Source organism: Aulostomus chinensis, chromosome 3 (assembly GCF_037954235.1).
Source record: "Aulostomus chinensis isolate RoL2024-O1b breed Wild chromosome 3, RoL_Achi_v1.0, whole genome shotgun sequence".
NCBI lineage: Eukaryota > Metazoa > Chordata > Actinopteri > Syngnathiformes > Aulostomidae > Aulostomus > Aulostomus chinensis.
In genome coordinates this window covers 13315072-13338136 of record NC_141322.1, presented here as the reverse complement: position 1 = coordinate 13338136, position 23065 = coordinate 13315072, and the positions used below count along the sequence as shown (strand labels likewise).

Genomic DNA, 23065 nt, shown 5'->3' with positions numbered 1-23065 from the left:
GACTAGGGAAATCAGTACTTGATTAACTTGTAGAATTCAGGGAATTTCTCTCTGATGCTGCATAACTTGTAATTGAAGGAGTTCCACAGCCTCTATTGACTATTTAATACCAGGCAGCTACTGATGTCACTCTCTCGCTGTGCATTTGATGAATGTTTGAAAAGTTATGATAAACTCCTTGTTCTAATATCCAGACGTTGTGGAAATGTTCCTAATGATTCCTTTTGTTTCCCTCATACAGACTCTACCAGGCATCTACTGATGCAGTGTTTTGATAGTGCACCATCAACATCACCTGGAAATACTGCAAGTCTCATCTGTATGTTGGAAGTGTGTGTGTGTGTGTGCGTGTGTGTGCGCATCCCCCTGCAGAAGCCGGCAAGAAAAAAATGAGCCTTTAGAAATAAGGCATTCATCTCTGCAGAGGGAGACACACAGAAAGAATTTCCTGCTGTCATCTGATCTAAATATTCAACAAAACAATGTGCTCGGTGCCAAGGAACACTCCCCTCTATACTCACAATACACTCTGTATTTTTGCCTTGTACGCAACGGAATTACAATCCACAAGATCCATTTCTGGATTTAAGTAAACAGCATGGAACCTTCTTGGAACTGAAAGTGTGAGACGCTGGAAACAGCAGCCACGTCATGGAATCTGAAGAGAGCTGGTCAGGGCTGTCCACTGCTGCACTGGTGGCTATCGTCTGCAACACATTCATCGCCGTCCTCCTTCTCCTCCTGTGTCTCATCCTGTACCGGGCCTGCAGGGTCCCTTCCAGCCCCGAGAGGCTGCTGGTGCTGGCTCCCAGCGAACGAGAAACTCAGCAGCTGAGCGAGCACAAGTACCTGTTGACCTCCTGACTGCAGAGGGATGAGTCAAACGTAGCGATGAGTGACGGCCTCGACTGAGGAGGCACTGGGACTGACTGAAAGTACATACGTGATAACAGTAATAAGGCTTCAACTGAACTGATGGTACAGTCATCATACGTGGCTGTGCCTCGCAAGCATACGCAGGTTACATACACACTCACACACACACACACACACACACACTCAGAAAGCAATGTTCAGTAGAAAAACAGCGTCTGGCCTGTTGTTGGAGGTTTCTAAAAATATCTCCTCATTTGATTTGAAAAAAGAAATCCATTCTATTGCTGAGAACAGGGACTTGAGCCTGCGTGGAATGTGTGTGTGTCCTTGTCACTCATAAATACCAGCGATCTGTGAGGCACAACGCCTTGCTGAGGGTGTTACATAAGGACTAGAGAGGCTTAGTTGTGATTTGTGTTCACTTCAGTACGGCCCTGGTACTGACATCTGCTTGTTGCTCCCTGCGATGGCCCACTCACTCTGGACTCAATGAGAGGACACCGCTCACACGCAGGGGCGTTTGTTGTAAGCAATCCTACTGATCGCAAATAAAAGCTGCAGGTTTCAGTACCTGCTCATTCTCAAGGTGTGCCGAAGTAATAAAAGATTTTATGAAGATTATCGCCTATTTAAATCCTTCCAAGAATGTAGCTGAGATCAGCACAAGACTAGTTAAAGAATTCATCCGTGCTACCTGCAAGTGCACAACTACTTTTAAAGACGCAACAGGCCAGATGTACCAACAGTGACAGTCCACAGGAAGTGTGTGCTGGACATGAACGTGCTATTGTGAACAGCCGCAACTGAATCAATGAAATCCCGATACAGCTGAAGGGTATAAGAGTGATTCAATGATCAGGAAATACCATGCCATCAAACAGGCACAATGTAGGGCACTCCAAATGTTTTCAAAATTAAATAAAATACAATAAACTAACAAACTAAAATAAAATACCTTGTTTATTTGTGCAGTTATAACACACAAACTCAGTAGTTCATCCAACTTGGACACCCACCTCAAGACCAAAAGGACCCATCTGTACATGACGGACCTGACTAAGTTAGAAATGTAGATGTTCAGTCACAAAAATGTGACCTGAGCCGAGTGGAAAAGTCAAAAGAGTGATAAGAAAGTCAGTGCTGCTTTTCAAATGGTACAAATGAGAGCTCAGAACACTGCTTCAATTGTGACTTTCTCCTGTTCAGATATGCTTTTAGGAGGTGGAGATATTTCTCCACAAAATAGATATGTTCCCTGTGACCTCTGTGGTTTTCACACCAACAACAGAATACATAATCAGTCTCTCCTTGTGCGTCTCCTCGCATGTTGTCGCATGAAAACCCACTTTTCCCTCCACCTGAGTGCATATTGATGAGTGAGAAGAAAGCGCCTCCTTCTGAGCTCCTGAGCAGGCAGAATGGAGTTTACGGGTGTTTTGTACAGACCGTGCCACATTTGTAGGCCTTCATCGCATCCAAAAAAATGCCTAAAATGGTGTTAGTACGTGCGCACCTATGTGAATATTTTCCATCTTTAGTGCTTCCAAGTGACAGTGCCACATGAACACATTGACAGACAACACGGAGACTTGTGCGATGTAAATAAAACAGAGAAACTACAGGTGTGATTCCAGCATTCATCCAAATGATTTTGGAAAGACTACCATTAGTTTACCAAAAGAAATCGTTTGATAGCTATGATAGCGTGTCAAAGATGCCTCTCTCTCTCTCTCCCTACCTGCTCGCTGCGCTAATGAGGTCACGCTAATAATAACAACAGTAAGACGTTATTTCTCTTTGTGAACTTTGCGACACGAGTGAACAAGCATTTAAAAATTTGTGAAATACTTACAACATGACTTATTGGATGTCAGGACAAAGCACTTATCAAATAATACAACTCAAGGAAAACAAAAAAAAACAGTTATTGCTTCAAACATAAATATTCTATACACTGTGTGCATTTCAAGGCAAACAAAAAGTACCACAAACATAAATGGAATAAAAGCTGATTCTCTTTCTTTGACTTTATTGTGCCACTAAATCAAAGTAGACATAAACAACACTATTTACAAAGAAAGGTAAACAATTTAAAAGACAATAACTCCGTAAACTAATTCTACATCATGTACTAATTAATATATTGGAGGTCCCTTGGACAATTTGAAGAAAGTTCTCTCAAACCACTTGATCGTCCCTCTGTCCCACCCAAACCAGACCCACAGGGAACCTAAGACCTACCAACCAACAACAACAACAACAACAACAACAACAACAACAACAACAACAACAGCAGCAGAACAAATAGTTCTTTCCACCCTGCAATATGCTTGTATCCACTGCAGTGACGTAACAGTCGCAGCGCTATTGTCCTCACTACGCTGCGGCCACAGACGCTTTTTACACACAAAACTAATGTGATTGAGCGTCCCTCTCCAAATAAACTTGTGCAGATGAAGTCATGAATCACTGTTAATGGGGAGAGTGCCGCATGAGCCCACAGGAAGATGAGAGGCTGTGTGTAACAGAGCTCTGAACACCGTGTCAGCATTTGGTTCCAGAACAACAGAGGAGCACTGGGTGGTGCTTCACTGAAGGACAAGGTCATTAAGCCAAAATAAAGACTGATACTACGATCAGTCAAAGCAAAGCCTTCTCTGTGTATGGGGTATTGAAGAGCCCCTCGTTCATCCTTGGAAAGGTGCCCAGGACTGTGTGTGCCAGCCAAGAGAAGTGGTCTGGAAATGGTCCATAAATGTTCAATCTATTATCCTAATTTCACTTCTTGTTCACTTACAGAAACTCTCTCTCTCAACTTTTTAGCTTAATCAACTTGTACAAGAATGGCTTTAGTAGAGGAGGTCAGCCAGGTAACTGAAATACTAATGATGCCTGTCTAATGTATCATGTACTGCAGAATAAATAAATGTATCATTAACAGAATATGAATGTTTTATTAACAACTGATCCTTAAAATACTCTGAGGCAGCTGCCTCTCAGCCGTGGAGTCTGAGTTGTTTTTTGTTTTTTTGTAGAAGACTTGAAGCAAGGATACTCAGTGTTTTCCGGCAGTTTCCAGTACTTTTCACACTCATGATCAGCTGCTCTGCGTGATCCATATTAATAGTTTTTCACAAAAGGGTAATTCATACTAATTGATTTGATTGATCCATTTTAATGTGGAAAAGAAGAACAACACGCAAAGATACTCTGCTACCTAACACGCCCTCTGATATGATGAGGAATTCATTTCAAACCTTTTTTAAACACTGTTTTTCACTCAGTTCTATTGAGTTTCTTTCAGCAAATATGCTTCAAAAGGAAAATAAAATAGACCAGCGAGGACAATATTATAAGTTGTAAGAGACGTGGTCAGTGTAGCTGCTAATTGTGGATAGCCACTGTAGACCATGTCTAATGGACATAAAAATAATTATGGTTTTATGTGACACTTGCATTCACTGAGCCTAAGAAGTGTGTGTATAAAGGACAGTAAAAGGTTGTACCATGTCAGTGTGTTGGTGAGAAAAATCCTGGTGGCTGCTTTAAACTGTGGATTGTTCTGGTTCCCGCAGCAGACTGAGTAGCTTCTCCATCTTGGCTACTTCCTCCTCTGGACCCTTAGGCAAGTCCTGACCCTTTTTCCCCTACACACACACACACACACACACACACACACACACACACACACACACACACACACACACACACACACACAAGGATTTACCTGACCTTTTACTGAACATTCACTGGAGGAGAGCAGACCACAAACACAGCTTTCAGGGAGCTGCCACGATGAGATCACAACAACAATCAGATGGAATAAAAAGGTCACCAGTAGAAGAAAGCAGCAAAATTCAAAAAGGATATTGTGAAGTTGTGGTGCAAACATTTTAAAATGTCTTGCAGCCACGTTATGTCTTGTATTGTTGCAGAACTTGATCCTGCTTCTGAAACTGGATATTAAACAGGCCTCTGTCATCAAGATGTGCTCACCATCATTAAAGAATTCTCTTACTGAATTGAAGTGATATGATCTTGGGACGTTATTATGGCCTTGAGGACGGAGGAGTACGAACAGCAGTCAAAGCACCAGTGGAGTTATGAAAGTTTCAAGCATAAATACTCAGAGCAGAGTGCTCTGAAAAAACATGCTGACTGAAGCACTTTTCTCAAAGGTCCTCGCTGGTAACACTTGAAAATAGTAACAGTCACTTAGAGGATGGACCCTGCATGACATAAAACATTAGTTACATATTGTTACATCTCTAAATACAGGCGTAGACTGTCTTTAACTACAGACCGCTGTGTGGGTGCATCCAGTGGCTTCTTGTTCATTGTGTAGACTCCCTGGCGCTTTAGTCGATAGCGAGTCAGTCAATACGTTTACATGATAAAATGCGTGTCTGTCCGATTGTAACCTGACTTTTAAAAAACAGCTGGTAAATTGACAGCTTCTGTCTCCTTTTGAGGAAGTTTCTTAGTTTCTGACATATAGAGGTGAACATGTATTGGTTTGAAGTTTGGAGTGTGGAGAAGGTTGTGCTTTCTTGTACCTATTCTTACAAACTGTACCTTTAAAGAAGAAAACACAAATGTGAGTATCAGCATGGGTGTCAGCGTGTCTAGTGTCTTAGCAACTAAAGTTCAGGTTTTCTTTCAGGGAAAATTCAACATGGAGGGTAAATATCTGTAACTGGCATGTATTAAATTTCTGAGTTTGAGTATTATAGACTCCATCCCACAATCTCCTTAACACTGGAATTTCAAGATTGGAGTCACAGATACAAGATGTGGGACGATACTTGTAATTCTGCAAAGACAGTGAATCAATATTATGATTAATTGCAATGTTTGTTTGCTTTTTCAAGACTGGAAAATGGGAAAAGTTGAATCAATATTTCTAGAGATGATATGGTATGTATGCATATAATGTTGGGCCAAAATGAATAGAGCAAGTTTCACAAATCAACTTGAACTTGGAACCTGTTTGTGCAAAAAAAATGCATGACTGCATATAAATGTAAATATTAATGGTGTCAGGAGCAACTGAATCGCAGCTTCATCCTGGTCTCAATATACAGGAATGATTCAGGAATAAAAGTTGATTCATGAGAGAAAAAAAGGAATCACATTACTTAAGTGAATTATTTTTTCAGCCTAACCCCTCCCCCCCATCTACCAACAGCACAGGAGCATCTTGGAAACTGTGCCAGTAAGAAAAATATTGCAAAATGTGCAATTCTAGACTCCAAATATGACTTGTGTATTCTTCTTCAGACCCAGTTTCAAACAGGTGATGACTGCACAAATTTTAAGTACGACAAGTCATATTTTCAGACTTCCACGACTTTAAGACATAGCTTTTGGTCTCACACAGATGTCCATGGAGACACCATAAACCAACAGACCTGCACAGTGCACAGCTTAATAACATTATCTCATTAGTGACTGTGACCCTCAGGCTGAATAATGGAAAATAAATGTTCAAATCAACATAACGGGCCGTGCTTGGGGCATTACAGAACACACCTAACCTCACATTTTAGAAGCTCTAAATAATTCATTAACATTAATTGCGAGACTCAACATGGTGAGCGTCCAAGGACTTTTCAAAAATCCTTCAAATGAATGAGTTCAATACACATTTTCACTGTTACTCAATTCTAATTGCTGGGCCATTGTGCCAATTATATATATGAATAGCTATAGCTATTAATGGACACATAACAAGTGAGCGTGTTCTACTGGGCTTCTGTTCCAATGTCCCAACCTCAAAACATTTCTAAAATGATTTGCTGATGAAGTCATTGGACCCTAAATTGCTTTGAGCTGTGTCAGTGGTGCTGAACTGTGTAATTATTTATTCGTGCGATAAAAGGAGAACAGTTTGTGGCCTGAAAATACCATAAATAGTGCATAAAAACATGTTGTGAAAACAGATTCATATTAGAATTTCATCTTGTTTACATGCACGACTGCAGAGGCTGAATAGCTCACTCTAAATGGTTCTGATTTAAGTGTTGTGACTCAGTCTGCTATTCGCTTTCCTCCTGTATTTAGTAGGACTGCTGTGATTACTCAACAGGAGGCTGAGGAGGTCATGTCCTCCGTGGCATTTGTCAGCAGGACTACCACCAAATCCTGCCAGGGTGATCTCATGAAACCTGGTCTAGGAGTGGAGCTTGGACCAGGGAGCAGATCTGATTAACGTCTCTGGTACAATCATGATTTTTTTGGTTTTGTTAAAAATTGCAAGAATATTGGATAGAATGTTTTCAGACTGGAGCAGGTGATGTCACATCCACAGACACTGTGTTGTCCTCTCGAAAACAATCCTGAAGATGGGCAAAGGAGTCTTCTTTCACTCAATGTAACTATCTAAGCACATATTGTGTTCTATGACTCTCCAAGTGACAGAGGACCCTCCAGCTGCCTCATAGACTCTAATGATCAGTGACACTAGGGAAACTGAAATGGCATTTTTCTCAAACAAATAAACAAATAAATCACTTTGAAAACTAAAACCAGGTACTACGCTACGTCCAAGAAGTCTTTCAATATTGTCTCATGCAGTAGAGATGTTTTTATGGTGTTTTTGCAGCATTTTGGATTGCTACTTGGAAATCTCTGAACTTGTTAGAAAGGTATATTGCAACTGAAAATAATTATACAGTTGAATTTAAATCAGTCACATTACCCAGGAAACCAGGGTATTTCAAAATATACTGCATGTTGTATTGTTGTAAAACCCAATGTGGACACCGTTATCATCCCCACTGCAACTTCTAACGTCCAGCTGATTCAGACGAGCTGAAGCCACCGCCATTTAAAACACAAACACCTGACCAACATGTCTGTCAAACGATTTAAGTCATGTTTAAACACGTGGTTTGATCATGTGTTACTGTGAGTAGTGATGAGCTTAGTCTATCCTGAGTATGAACACTCTATTGCTATAGAGTATATATTGTCTCAGGATATTCTCATTAATTTCTAGGGAATATTACATAGACCTTGGCAGAGCTCTGCAGTCTTTGAGTATACAATACTGCATTTATCTCAGCTCTCATTTGACGTTTTTGTTTGTTTGATAAGGGAACAGTGACAAGACACATGAGAAGACAGACAGGAGCCTTGCAACAGTTCTGCACATTGACCCAGTGGGTCACCACAACCCTCCATCTCATCTTTCAAATCGATTTCCAGTTCACCAATCACTTCTACTCTACCTCTCCTTCTGGGGATATCTTCTAACAAGCTTATTTAATTACAAAGGACACTCAACTTCTCTGTGGCTAATAGTTAACTGGTCTGAATGAGACAGGGAGAGAGACACACGAGTGATTAGTGATGCTGATAATGAGGCGCTAAGAGAGGGGGGGGGGACACTGGCCTTCATTCCATTGTTATTTAGTGAAATTAGCCTTGAGGTCATGGCTCTGCAATGAGTGAATCATCTTATCTTCTTCCATCGATGTGGGACATCAGAGATAACCCATCGCGTAATGCAAGAACACAACAGATTGTGCAAGTGCACACTAAAACATATTGAGTGCGCACAGTGAACGCACAACTATTCCATCTTTATTGTGAATTAGGATCATTGGGGAGACAATCGAGGCAAAAGAAAGGTAAAGCAACAAAGGAGGATAAGCTTTAAGGAAAAAAAAAACCAGCTGTATCTACTCAACCGTTACAGGCAAGAGTATCACGTTCACAGATCTGAGATAGGAAAGGTCATTGAGTGTAATACATGTCTTACCTTTGGTTTCTTGCGGAGGTTAGGAGAGAGTTTGAAGCTCCTGACACAGCCTCGCTCATCCCCCACTATGATGTTTGGATAGATGGGATTAAACTCAATGTGAGTCAGCTTGGTCTTCATTTTGGCCACCACTTGCTGCTGGCAGATAGCCTCATATTTGTTGATGCTGAGATCAAAAACATGAACCTGAAAAAGAGGATAAGACCAATCTATTGTCTATTGATTTTTTCTATCCTCAACAATTAACAGTACCCCTATAATTGAGCTCATCAAACATTCAGGGTGAAAATACACTTCTGTAAAGTCTTCTTGCCAATCATATCCTTGTCTAATCTGAATCTGGGGTTGGCTGCCTTTTCCTGTCTTGTCTTTGATGTTAGAAGAAGAACGGTGGAACATGAGCCTCTGCAGGGATGCGAGCCAGACCATCTGGTGTAAGAAGGGCTGTCCGCAGTAATTCACATCTAATGTGCATATGTATGTGTGGGTGTGCTGGACGCCCTGATACCAAATCATCTGCATCTTTGTTCAGAGGGCAACAGATCACAGATTACAGCGTGAGGGCATTTAGAGGATCTGCTGACAACAAATGAGCCCACTGCAAAGTGCTGCAGCCCACTACTTTTACTCAGCGAGATAGATGACTGTGCCCAGGCCACTGGGGCTCACACTGTCTGTGTGTGCCAGATTCACACAACAGTCTCATCGTGTTCTACCTGCCTATGAGTCTCTGTAACCTCAGTCACAGCAGGCATCAGCTATATCAGGTTTGGTGTTTATGTAAATGCTCTAATTCAATATTAGTCATGACTAGTGCTGTGCAATGACTACATCTACAAATTGCACAAGTACATTTTAGTGCATAAAATTATTGTCTGTGTATTCATCAACATGAATCTAGCAGCAATGCAAACCCACAAGTTGTATGAGAATTTATTTAGAGTTGTTTTAAAGCAGGCTAGGTAGGACTGGTTCACTCATTGTATCAACAATACAAAATATCCAGTAGTTTAAAAGCTCCTCTAAAGCTTAACAAAATGAATACTCCTGTGCAACATGGTCTTGATGTAACACATTGATGGCTACAATTATGCCAGGGTAAACACCAGGACATCCCAGCTGGGGATGCATTGATCCCATACTGGTAACAGTTTAAACAATGGCATGGAGAGAGCTCAAGGGAAAACCTCAGTAGTTTGGAAGTATTTCTTAATTGCTGCTTGCTCTTTATGATTATTGTTATTTTGATAATAATATAATAATGAAGGTTTGTATGTTCTGCTGACCCTCTGGGTACTCCAGCTTCCTCCCACAGTCCAAAGACATCAAGAGGGGACGAGGCTGATTGATACTCTAAATTGACCGTAGGTGTGACTGTGAGTGTGAATGGTTGTCTGTCTCTATGTGTTGGCCCTGAGATGGAGAGATGGACTGATGATCTGTCCAGGGTGAACCCCGCCTCTCGCTTGAAGGCTGCTGTGATAGGCTCCAGCCCCCCCCCCCCCCCCGCGACCCTAAGGATAAGAGGAAGAAAATGGATGGATAGATTTTCTACTGACATTGTATCCAAGTGAGGCATTCAGCTTATTATTTAATTGACCGGTGCTTGGTTTCAAATTATACCCTTGCTATCTTCAGTTATTCAACATTTCAAAAGTCAGTTAAAGCCTATTTTTCCAAATAAAAGTTGTAGTCCAACCAATGGGAGACCATTAATGTCTTCAGTGACTTTGGTTTGTGTAAGAAGTCACTCAGTATGTTTGTTGCGCGACATTTTTAGAACACACGTAAATAATGAAATACCATAACAATCTGAATGATCTAAATCTGTTCCAATTACACATTCTCCTCCTTCCTGCTACTTTGGAAGAATGGAGATTGAGGTGATGAAATGTATAACAACTGCCGAAAACTACTTTTGAACCAGTTTCAGAGAAAATTACAATACACACGAGACTGAATGTACTTTCTAGTGAAGACATTTCATGGACTTGCATTTTTACAAGAAACTCCCTGTCAAAACTAGTCTTTCAATTAGACTGTAAGTGTTTTTTTTATTCTAGGTTTAAACTGTTGCTGTATATATTACTTGGCTTTTACTTAGGCCCTCATCAAGCTTTAACAATTGATAGCAAAATTAAAGAGACGGGTTATTCAGTTTGACAGCATGGCAATGCTCATGTGATGCTGTGTAAACAAAAATCCCAGCAAGCTTGACAAAGAGGGCACGTGAGCTCATTAATCACCCTGGCAGACACTGAGATGGAGAGGAAAGATTTAAAAGTCACAAACATTTGAATGCTAATAAAGGCAGACAGCAGCATAGCAGCGACCAGAGCTCAGAGCTGCTGTATGAGGGCTGAGAGAGCACCAAATACTTTACACTACTGGGCATCTACTGTATAGAAATATGTATATTCATAAAAGAAGGCCACATGCTCCATAAATATGAGCTTTGATTAAAAGATGTGAAACTGTTGTGAAATCAAATTTTTTTCCAGACTTATGTTTCAAAAATAAATTATTGGGTGTGTTATTATTTTTACTATGTGATTATGGTAAATTTTCTGGTTATGGTAACAGAATCCAGCATGTGCAGCCGATAAGCAGAGGATAAGTCACAAACACCCCCCCCCCCCCCCACACACACACACACACACACACAAACACAAACTATCACACAATGTCACTCTCATATTGCTTCCCTCTCATTTCCTCTTTGTCAGTCCGGATGTGTGTCAGACAACACTGTGGACTTTCATAGCATGGAGCAAGCTGGTGTGAAGACAAACAGATGGGGGCAGCGTGCTGCCACACTATGAAAATATGTAGAGATAAGCAGCGTGGCATCTGCCGAAATTACTTTTCTCTGGGATCAATAAGTGCTGGCAGAGAAGGAAAGTGTCACAAAAACAATGTTTGAAGAAGCTTGACCGCCTGTTTTGTTATTCTGTATTAAATGATGACCACTGTCGCGGTTTACGATTCAGCTGTTTGTCATTTCATTAGTTCTGTCAGGTACTGTAAAACATCCTTATGTTATTATAGGTGCACAGCACATGTGCTGTGGTACTAATCACAGCTGTCAGACAAAGCATTCAATAAATCCTGATACAAGTATCACAGCAATCTCTGAACTCGCTGGTTCTGAAAAGCCTGTGGGGCAAAGGCCAGTGACCCGTGTAGCTAGCAGATGTCTGGGCCAAGACTTCCTCTCTTTGCCACTCACAGTTCCTCGTCTGTGTGACGGATGGGGTTGAGAGACAACATCAAGTTACATATGAATTAAGCTAAAAAGCTGAAATATTGACAGATGATGTCTGTGAGACTACATTTCAACCAAAATGTTAACAATCATTTGCCCTCCACACAGACTGATTACCTGAGGGGTGCACCATGAAATAAGGCCATAAGTACCACTGTGAGCTGGCTCAACAAAACTCAAAGCTCCCGGCAGAGCTCATAATTATCATGAAAATGGTTCAACTCGATCTTCAAAAGATCAAGTTGGAAAACACACAGAATCTAAATCACTCGTAGAAAACATCTTCAGAAAACAGCAGTGGATCACAACTCTCTTTCTTTGAAGGGAACCTCCAATGGAAACTACTGGGTGGTTGGCAGGGTGGTGCTTCTTACGACTCATTTCAAGATGAAACTCTGAATATAAACTAGACAAGAACAGGTTAGGTTGACTGTATAATTTACCATGGCAATGTTCATGGGAACAGGCCACATTTTGGGGAAAAAAATGCTTATTTTCCATCATTTTTGAGCCAGTTAATCAGATTGAGACCTTTCTCTCCTCTCTGGTACATTATGGAGCACCAGACCACAGGACAATTTACAGCTAGTAAGCTTAGCTTAACACTGGCAAACACATTTCTCCTACACAGTCTCTTTTGGCTAAACTAACATACCTTGCTTACTCATTAATATTGCTTCACATGAAACCGAAAGTCCACTCAAATACAAATAGTCGATACTACTTGAACTTAAAACAGAAACCAGAATGCTCAGGCGCTCTAAATCTTGTCCCCTGTCCTTCACACTCACAACACAGTTTGCAGATTAGTATCAGACTGGTGGTGTAATTGGCCTAAAGCCAGGTGCCATGAAAATAATATCAGATGTGTTAAATGCTATGATGTATACAAGAAATGAACACGTAAAGATGGAGATAGTGTATGTTGAGGCACTGCAGTAATGCAGACCAGTATGTTCTCCTGGCAATAATGAGCAAAAAAATATTGGTTTAAAATGACTTACCATTCCATCTATTGTGACAGCAGCAAATACAGTGGAGGAGTATGGAGCCCAGGCAACATCTGCAACAGCTGCACTGATACCGAAGTCAAAGGTGAAAATAGGAGTGCTAAAAAGTAAACAGACACACAAAATAAGACAGTAAATCGAATTGGTATTATCCGCTTATTAGACTACATCAGATGCTCCATCTGGACAAAACAACAACTGTTATTCATCATCTTCAGTTTTCATCAAAGTCGGCAGTCTGTCTGCATATTCTGGCTAAAGTTAGACAGCATTAAAGTCGTAACACATAATTTACTTCAATGGTCTTGGCATTGCTAAAATCTGTGATATATTTCTACAAGTTTCCAGTGGTGGAGAACCTTCTTTAGGCTGTCATCCACGATAATCAGTTACAAAATGTGCGGACACAGCTGGCAGGGACAAACGTGTGCCGTTCAAAAAGAAGGCTCCTTCACGCTGTTTCTACGCATTAGTAAAATATCACCAGTAGCAAGTTGGAAAAATAAAGACTGGGACTTGGCATATTCAGATCTTCCTCAAATACCGAGGGTGTGTGTGTGTTTGTGTGTGTGGAAGAGAGAGAAAGAGAGTGAGCTGCATGGAGAGGGAATGATTTTTCTCTTTTGATAGGCTGTATCTCAGGTAACACAGTAGGCTGGACTTACATATAAGAAAGCAATTTGCACTCTCGGTTTGTGGGTAATTGGAGTATGATTTACTCAGGCAGCAACTAATGATGCAATGAACACCTCAAACAGCCTTCTAGGCTCATTCTGTTATGAAGCAGAGCTCAGAGGGCCCGCACACAACCTCAGCTCATGAGCCTGACCTTGTTTTGACTGGACACAGATAGTGTTCATTTATGACCTTCTATAATACCTTATTCACTGTTTTAGAACTATTTCAATATAGCTACCCTGCTGTTTTTTGGGGTGTATTTGTAATGCAATTAAGATTTCTAAGGGATGAAGTCCAGGGTGAACCCTGCCTCAGGCTCGAAAGCTGCCCCCCCCCGCCCCCCCCGTCGTGACCCTTAACAGAATAAGTGGAAGAAAATGGATGGATGGAAGGATGGATGGATCATTTTCTGCACAAAACTGTATGAACATTAGCAAACTAACCAAAATTCCCACTCAACCATAATGATCCAACTCTTGTTGAGAAAAGTATGGTTCAGATGAACATGCCCACAGTCTTTTTATAGCAGATTTACGCATACATGAATGCAGAGTTGGAGTAATTAAGATTAATAAAATGTTTTTATGACTAAGGGGTTATCAAGCAATGACAAGGGAAAAGTGCAAATAGTGTCAAGTGGACCTTTTTTGTGATCAATAGTCATGATGCATCACTCTTCTGTGACTAAGAGCCCTCCAGTTCATTTAGTGCTGGTCACCATCACCGACACAGAAGTACACAAGAGCTTCCAGAGAAAGCTTCTGGACAGTAAAACAGTGTCGTAGAGTTTGTGAGAAGTTGTATGATCCTGCCAAACCCTCACAGAGAAACGATATGTCTTTCATCTATAGGATGTTATGAATCATACTTGAAAGCCCCGCTCTCATAATGGGCAGATGATTGCTATCATTATTCAGTCAAGCTGCGAGTTCTGACAGCGAGAACAAGCCAAGAAAATCATTCTGGGTCCATGAGGACACTGAAGAGGCAATAAAGATTAATATACTTTATTATTATACAAAGATTATCAAAATGATGATTACACTGCCTCTCCTTCTTCTTCACCCCTTCCTCTAAACGTGCAAATACAACTGCACACAGCATTAGCAATGCTGATAGTCATATATGATAGTTTTTATGTAAGTAACTACAGCATTTACTTCTCCTAAGAGGTCTGTTAGACTTACATCTAGTTTTTCCAGCCAGGATATTTACTTGCATAACAATAAAACAAAATAGACAAAACTTGGAAAGCGCACACCTCCACCAAGGTTAACTTCATGAAACTTTTGCCCTCAGGTCATAATTAAAGATACAGCAAGTGATGAGTAGCACTCTGATTCAAATATCCTGTCTTGTGGTGGGGCTAGAGAACACACACTTAACTATATATATATATTCTGTTCTTTATTCTCTTATTATGCTATCTCTTGCTAGCCTGGGACCTGAGTTCAATTTTCGTACCACCAACATGGAAATGTGAGTGGTATGACAATAAACATCCTTGAATCCTTGAATATCATGTTGCCGTTCATCACATGAAGACAACACTCTCTTCAAATTTGTGGAGTTCAGAAAAGTTCTGAAACATGTGGAGTGCAGTTACAACAGTATCCTTTTATATGGTGCTAAACTTGCCGCTTTGCCATGGTAACAACGTTCAACCAAAACCCAAAGTTAGTAAAGAAACAACAACAAAAATCAAGTCATTTCCTGATGCCATCAGTAATCACTATGACTAATCTGCCCTTCAGTATAACAGGTTCCTCTTTTGCTCCATCAACTTTGGAAAAAGAAGGTCTCACAGTTTTCATGTAATCCTGCTGGCAGACAAATGCCATCAAAAACACGAGTTTTATAATCATTAAATAGTCCACTGAATAAAAAAAACAGGGGTTGGAAATCCTGAAATCAATAAGAAGCTAGTGCATCAGATGTATTTTTGTCACGTGTATTCATACACCATTTACCCTTGTTTAAAAAGCTCCCATTTCCCCCAGCTTGTCGCTGATTGAGTACACCTGTTACCAAAAGGGAAATCCATCATCAAACCCGTTGATCACCTACACAGGGAGTGTCCAAGAAAACTCATGTTAGAAGCACCAGTGTAAGATCTGAACCCTGGTCTCTGCGATAGTGGCTGAGTGTTATTACGGAAACTTGAATGAAAACATCACATTGTTATTTTCCTGGATATTCTTGACCTCTAGATACTAAAACTCAATAGTCAAAAAGTTTTTGTGAGAAAGACAATGGCAACAACCTTTAAATTCACTGAGATAGAAATCAAATATTAGAGAAGAAAAACTAAACATACTGTGGATGAAAAATAGCTCAAACATAGGCGAACTGAATGATCCTTTCACCGTGGTAATAGAAAGTACAGTGTATAACTCACCCATACCTGACTACAAGCCTGTTCATCTATCACTTGACTTACTTGACAGTATGGTCCCAGATCTTGACGGTCCAGTCGGAACTGCAAGAGATGAACACCTCAGGGTGGAAGTGGTTCCACTGAACTGCATCCACTGCCCTGCTGTGGGCATTATAGGTCTCCAGGAAATGGCTGGAATACGTCTTAGAACACTAAGAAATGATAGCAGTCTTAATTCGAACCAAAGGAATTCACACAGGGTTAGTGGTGTTTCTTCCTCTTATCCTGTTAAGGGTTGCGGGGGGGCTGGAGCCTATCCCAGCAGCCTTCAGGCGAGAAGTGGGGTTCACCCTGGACAGGTCACCAGTCCATCACAGGGCCAACACATAGAGACAGACAACCATTCACACTCACAGTCACACCTACGGTCAATTTAGAGTATCAATCAGCCTCGTCCTCTCTTGATGTCTTTGGACTGTGGGAGGAAGCTGGAGTACCAGAAAGAACCCACACAGGAACAGGAGAACATGGAGACTCCACACAGAAAGATCCTGTGCTGGAGCCGGGGTTCAAACTCAGAACTTTCTTGCTGTTCAGTGACAGTGCTGACCACTGCACCACCGTGCCGCCGGGGGGGATGGAGAATAAGTGTAATTCACAAAAAGGAGACACATTCTTTTACTTAAGATTATGAAAGGAGAACAAACTGAAATGGAGAAATTCAGTTTCATAATAAAAAACAGACATCAAACACACAAAAAGTAGCTCATAGCTGAAGGAACTTAAGGCCAGAGGTGCAGCAGTCTTGACAGGAGAGTAAAGAAATTGTCTGTGGGTTTATATTGAATAACCGTCTAAATTTTCCACAGTTCGTGTCACAGAGTTCGATTGCCAGGATAAATTAACTGCACAATTCAGAACTAAACCAGCTCCATGGCTCATAGGGACAGCTGGTGCATCTCCGCTGGCAGACAATTGTTGATCTGCAGCTACATGAAGAATTCTAAATCTGTTCTCCCTTCCCTGCAGTTTCTGTGACACTAAACCTTGAGGTGACAGACAGAACGTATTGCTTTATACACACTATGTAAGAGTGTGTGTGCCAATATTAGAGACAGCTGAAGTAAGCCATCACAACTATTGTAGAAAGTCCCTTCTGCACAAGCCTAAAGTAATGAGGATTATTTCTGGCTATGAGATATGAGAAGAATCCTTGACACCGAACACAATACAGTAAATAAATAAATAGACACTACTGTTGTGTCATCAAGGGCTGTTGATTTTAAGATGGAAAAGGAACCCTTAATGGAAGCTCTTCATCTGTCAGCATTCCTGTCAGAAAACCATTGCTAGTTTGTTTGTTTTTTAATGATGAGGCTTCAGGGTTAAATAAAGTCAAAGGGAAAATGTAAAATAACAGCATTAGAGTTTAAATATGTGCAGTAAGATTCATGCAAATGTGTGTGATCTTGATTTCAAAATACTACCAGTTACATAAATTCTCCTACAATTTCAATAAAGTCACAGAATGAAGGAAAATTGCAAATAAATGAGACGTGTACGAGTGTCTCTGATTAAGAAGAACATGGTGAAGAAGAGCATGGAGACGGTGGGAGGACAACCAAAAACGACCAGTTGCCTGCTGATGTGGGGACCATCCACTTGAGACTCATTAAATGCTTAATGTCAAGCACAAGCAGCTCCCATTGAGCAACATGGATACACACACATACACATGCACATATGGAAACCTCACACACACATTAACAATTAATGCATTCTTTCTAGCTGTGTACCCGTGGAAGTCTGGCTGGATATCTGAGAGTGCACCAAAAACAGAATGAGCCTTCCAGAACAGGATATTCAAACATGTTTTCCAGGGTCCATTTGTTAATTCAAATGAGAAAAAAACATTTTGACACTCTTACTGACCGACAGTTTTAACTGAATAAAAGTAAGATGTCGGTCAACCTAAACAAAGAAACCGCAACTGTATGATAACTTCATGTGATCTAAAAAACCCTGTTTGGAAATGCCTCAGATTTCTGGCATGATGATGTCTGAATATTTGGTTTTATAGAAACAACATTCAAATGTCATTTATGGACAATTTTGGCGGAATTAGTAAAAAGCTATTTTAAGTACATGCAAAAAAATGGCAGGGTATAAATAATGAATATTATTCTGAGTTATTGCATCCGACCCTTATCTACATCAAGTGAAGATAGAATACACATCTTGTGGTGTACTGTGATATTACAGATCAGAGGCTGTCAAAGTGTTAAGTGGAGGGGAGGCTCAGGGGACTGTTAGTTATCAGAGATACATCATGCAGACCAGCCTAAAGTAATGTTCTATGATTCTGGTGTGTCCTGTATCATCCCTAGGCCTACCTTGTGTATTTTCCCCTCCTCTGTTCCGACTAGGAAGAGATAGTCGATCTGTTTATGGAAGTCAAACGATCTACCACAAGCTGTGAAAAAGAGGTGGTAATTAGCCTTGCAGAGTAACACACACCAGACTGGATGTAAAATGGTATTGATTAAAATTCATGTGAGCCTTCTATAGTGTAGAGCATTCTACATGGTATATAGAGTTTATGCAAAGGATAATAAGTGAGCGTAACCTCACCAGAGATGGGCTGCTGGGTCCCCTCGGGGCCCTCAGCGATAGCGCCCTTCAGCGGCAGCTTGATAATGTCTGTAAAGACGAGCTCATTCTGCAAACACACAGAGACACGAAGATGCACTTGCAAGCACAACAGCATATTTGAAACATCATACATGTAATTAGTAACCATCTCAAAATACCTGAAAAAAGATAAAAGAGTAAAAAAAAATAAATATATAAAATGCATTTGTTCAGCAAACCTTAACAAGCGTCCAAGACACAACTCGGCCATCAGATGACACAGAATAGAAATTGGAGTTGTTGTCCATGTCATCATTCTGCCAGCAGACCTGCATGAGGAACAAAAGGCAAGAAATATATGCACTGACAACAGAGAATAGTCCGTGTAGGCTTGTGTTTGATTAGAATAATACCTGTCAAAGATGTTACATTTACAGTATATGGCATTTCCCCCGCAGCCCATAGAATTCTGAACTCTCATCTGCCTCACCTGCCAGACAGGGTGCGTGTGCATGCCAGTCTTAGCGCTACTCTTATACACAGGATCTGGTCGCTTCTTTTCTAAGTTGTAGACCGCCACACAGCCATCGTAGTAGCCCACCGCCACTAAGTAGGAACGCTTCTCATGGATGTCCAGGCACATGACACCAGAAGTGGTGGGGTAGATATATTCAGGGAAGGCAGGGTTCTTCAATGAGTAGAAGACAAGCATGCCCCGCCCCTGTTTACGGAAGTCATCTGGCCAGGAGAAGGACAGAAGAAGCAACAAGTGAATATCTGATTTAATTACAACTGGTGTGATGAGGCAGGATATATATATATATATATATATATATATATATATATATATATATATATATATATATGGCCACTTTAGTGAGGTCATCACCCTATTCAGGAAATAAAATATAATTTGGGCTGGAAGTGCTCAGAAAACATAGAACAAACATTCCAAAATGTAATGTGGAGGATATATACTTACATGATCCCATTCCCACAGCAAAAAGATCCTGATATTTCTTGTTCCTGTTGAAGACGGCATGAATCAGTTACCATCCCCTCTTGGAACAGACAGGGAGCACTTTTATACATTTATATACTGCATTTCTCCCAGGCATTATATGAGATGCCAGTTATGGAGAATGTGTTAAGCGTTGCTGAGCAAACCTACCAGCAGAGGGCAGTGACAGACAGTCTTTTGGCTTCGTCATACTGGAACTTCCACAGGGGAAGGAGAGTGCCCTTTTGTCCCCTGAACTCATCAGAGGCATCCTCATAGTATTTGAAATCTGACAAGACGTGAAAGGAGCGATGAGAGGTGAGAGGAAGAGAAGAGAGACTGACCAAACACTGTAGCCTCTTATCTTCTGTCTTAACGTGTTTAAGAGAACGTACCTTGTGTTATGTCATCAAATATATTCTGATTGACCATTCGTCCTAAAATCTTAGCTGCCTTGGCCACTTTAGTGAGGTCATCACCCTATTCAGGAAATAAAATATAATTTGGGCTGGAAGTGCTCAGAAAACATAGAGCAAACATTCCAAAATGTAATGTGGAGGATTACTGCAACATGGCTTGAGTTAGCAAAAGTTAATTCAATGAATTTCCCAAAGCTCTCTATGATTATATCTAATATCCTGACTTTGCAAAGCCTGGAAAATTTGAATTTAGAATACCATCACCATATTAAATAAATTTCTCATTCAAATATCATACAATACGATGCTACCATGAGACTAATGGCATCATCAGGAATCCCTGCTTGTAATTTTAATCAATCAGCCTCCAGCAACAATGTGTTTCTTTTCCACAAAACAAGTAAACCAACAGATACATGCAGCTGTTACTGAGATTATTTTGGAAGAAATGTATTTTTGAGACTGTCAGTATTATATAGATTGATGTCAAGATGGCACAACGCATATGCATGCTTTGATATTATTTTATGTATGATGCAAACACTGACATTGGTGAGAAGAAGAGTTACCTGAGTCTCAACAGGCATTGTCTTTTTCTTAATTTTGTCATCGTCTTTCTTTGACGGTCCAGCTTTCTGCTTCTCTTTATTCTTTTCTTGTTTCTGCAGCTCATCCACGTAGGCGTCGTAGATCTCCCACTGCAGAGAGAGACGTGAACCTATTACAGTCGCCCTGTAGGAGCATCAACATCCACTGATGCAGAACACAGTCAAAACAAATCTGACCTAAACACGTCGTTTTAGCAAGTTGGGGAATTCACTACCTGGTTAGACGTGTCAGAGAAGTTGCTGCGTGGTGGAGGTTCAGTCTGACAGCTTCTAGCCTTTAGGAGAATAAAAATGATTCTGCTGAAAAATCTGAAGCGTCTAGGCTGTGAATACTTTATTGCATACGACTGAATAATATTAAAATATCTCCTTTGTAAAAGTTAGTCATTGCATAAAAGATGTGCATGGTACTCCTACTGCTCCTACCCTCAGGGGGTTATTGAGGGTTTGAGAGGCTCTTTCACTGAAGTTGAACTGGTTAGTAAGTTTTGTCTCCTTCTTGTCTGTTTTGGAGGCACAAGAGTCTGGTCTGTCTTCTTCTCCAGCTTCTTCTGCCTCCCCTCCATCCTCCACTGGAGTAGCCTGTAAGAAAACAACAATTTAGTAGCTAAAATCACACATGTGTCCAACTATTGCCATTATATACTGTTTCAAATGGAATATCAAATGCTTCTCAACACAAACCACTGGACAAATCACCACTTAACAAAAAACAAAGTTTACCGTGGTTTCTGTTTTTTCCTCATCAGGTTCTGTTTCCATGTCTGTTGCTGCTGTTGCAATCTCTGGACAGGTCAGAAACATGATATGACACAAGAAGACATCATAGTTTTTAGGGTTCATGATTTTTTTTATGCAGGACATTTCTTGGCACACGTTGAAAGTGACACCTTGTGGTACAGAGTGTTCACTACACCAGACTCAAATCAAGAGGTCTACACCAAACTGCAGTTGCTATTAAAAAAGAAAAATATTTCATTTGGCTTAAGAATATGAGAACATCATTACAGTGCCCTGTTAAGATAGAATATTTCTGCAACATGTTTCAGTAAACAACCATCTGGGAGACCGTCCTTGGCCCTCAGTCTTCGAGCCTCGTCTGAGTCTTGATGCACCAGACAGCCCTCCAAGACAAAGTGAACAGCAGTCTGATCCACAGCAACGGGCTTGTGGGAACGATCCTTAGAGATACAACAAGCAACAACATGAACCATAAAAATCAATTTTGTCTGTTTATAGTCAGGAGAGAAGATTTTATTAACTACTTTAGATTGTAGCAGTGGCAAGTGTGCATCTATGATATGAGCTGGCCTGCAAATTGGCAGGGATGCTTATATCTTCAGCCACTGATGGGAAGTGTAAGGTGCACTTTACCTTGAAGCTGAACCGCACAACATTTTGAGGGGCATGTGGATTGTTGGTGGTCAGAATCCTTGTGATTTCCTCATTCAGCTCCTGCATATTTAACAGATAAAGCAGAGCATGTGGTAAATGCTCTCTGCTGATGCAAATTTTATATTTACAAAAAAAAGTCGTGAAAAATAATGAAGTGACTCAGCCAGCTTGCCCAGCACGGCCAATTAGACTATCATGACTTTGTCCAATGAAGATGACTCTTTACTCTTACAGCCTCTGTGAGCTCCAGTTGATCAGGAGGTTTGATAAGAGCTTTCCCATGAGACCACTCGTCCCATCCATCGGCGTTTTCCACAGCCTCTTCCTCATCCTGTAACAAAAGAGTTGCACGTCACCAGGTTGTAAAAAGACGTTTCTCGGCAAACAGAATGCCAATTCACTGTTGATTTTGCTTCAAGTTTGTGGCACCCACCTTTTTCTTGTTTGCCCCTTTCTGGGATTTACCACCTAGTGCCCTCTGAATATTTATGCCCTGTGCGAGACAAACGGCAACCAGCTAAATTGTTAACGCACTTGTGGCACTAGTGATATGACAAAAAAGAAATCAATTTTCCCAATGTGTAACTTAGCTTGCATAGCACCTCAAACTCAGCGCAATTACATAGCTAATAAACTCCACGCTAGTTTACGTTACCTTTTTCACAGGTGCTGCAACTGTGTTCAACGAGGACATTTTGAAAAGACTTCTGGGTAGTTAACTTGTAGTTTTTTTGTTCTTTATTGACACAAAGTGGAAGAAGGTTTTAAATAGTTGAAAACAAATTTTGGCTATCCACTCAGTGTCTGCGACAGTGTTTATGTTGCCAAGACAACTGGCGGACATGGTCAGTCGGTCAAAGAGGAGGACTATCGGAGTGAGGTCAAGATAGTTCCCCTGCTGTCGGCTCCACTGGCTAAGTGTCCTTTTTCGGACAGTAGAAGACATTATCAACATAATTTTAATGTTATCCCCCTATGTGGCTCTTTCATGTAATCTGGAAACCATTTGTCAGCTTTTTGGAAATGTTCCTTTTTGGTTGT

The 23065-nt window shown here is 40.8% G+C and overlaps 1 protein-coding gene across 2 annotated transcripts; it reads right to left on the bottom strand.

The window, feature by feature from the left end:
- Positions 1 to 642: 642 nt before the first annotated feature.
- Positions 643 to 22884, bottom strand: dnai1.2 (dynein, axonemal, intermediate chain 1, paralog 2). Of its 2 annotated transcripts, XM_086198782.1 has the most exons (21): positions 22680 to 22884; positions 22458 to 22517; positions 22257 to 22355; positions 22004 to 22084; positions 21687 to 21810; positions 21353 to 21414; positions 21056 to 21211; positions 20845 to 20904; positions 20591 to 20719; positions 19998 to 20082; positions 19774 to 19891; positions 19585 to 19628; positions 19093 to 19340; positions 18842 to 18931; positions 18603 to 18690; positions 18365 to 18444; positions 16035 to 16183; positions 12911 to 13016; positions 8642 to 8827; positions 4383 to 4523; positions 643 to 929 (listed from the first exon to the last, which is right to left on the bottom strand). In XM_086198782.1, the coding sequence occupies exons 1-20, from the start codon at positions 22716 to 22718 to the stop codon at positions 4422 to 4424; spliced, it is 2106 nt and encodes a 701-aa protein (XP_086054908.1). In that variant the 5' UTR covers positions 22719 to 22884; the 3' UTR covers positions 643 to 929; positions 4383 to 4421. The 2 variants fall into 2 exon arrangements, with proteins under 2 accessions (XP_086054908.1, XP_086054907.1); XM_086198781.1 differs by lacking the exon at positions 643 to 929 and having other exon boundaries at positions 1837 to 4523; positions 22680 to 22883.
- Positions 22885 to 23065: the final 181 nt, after the last annotated feature.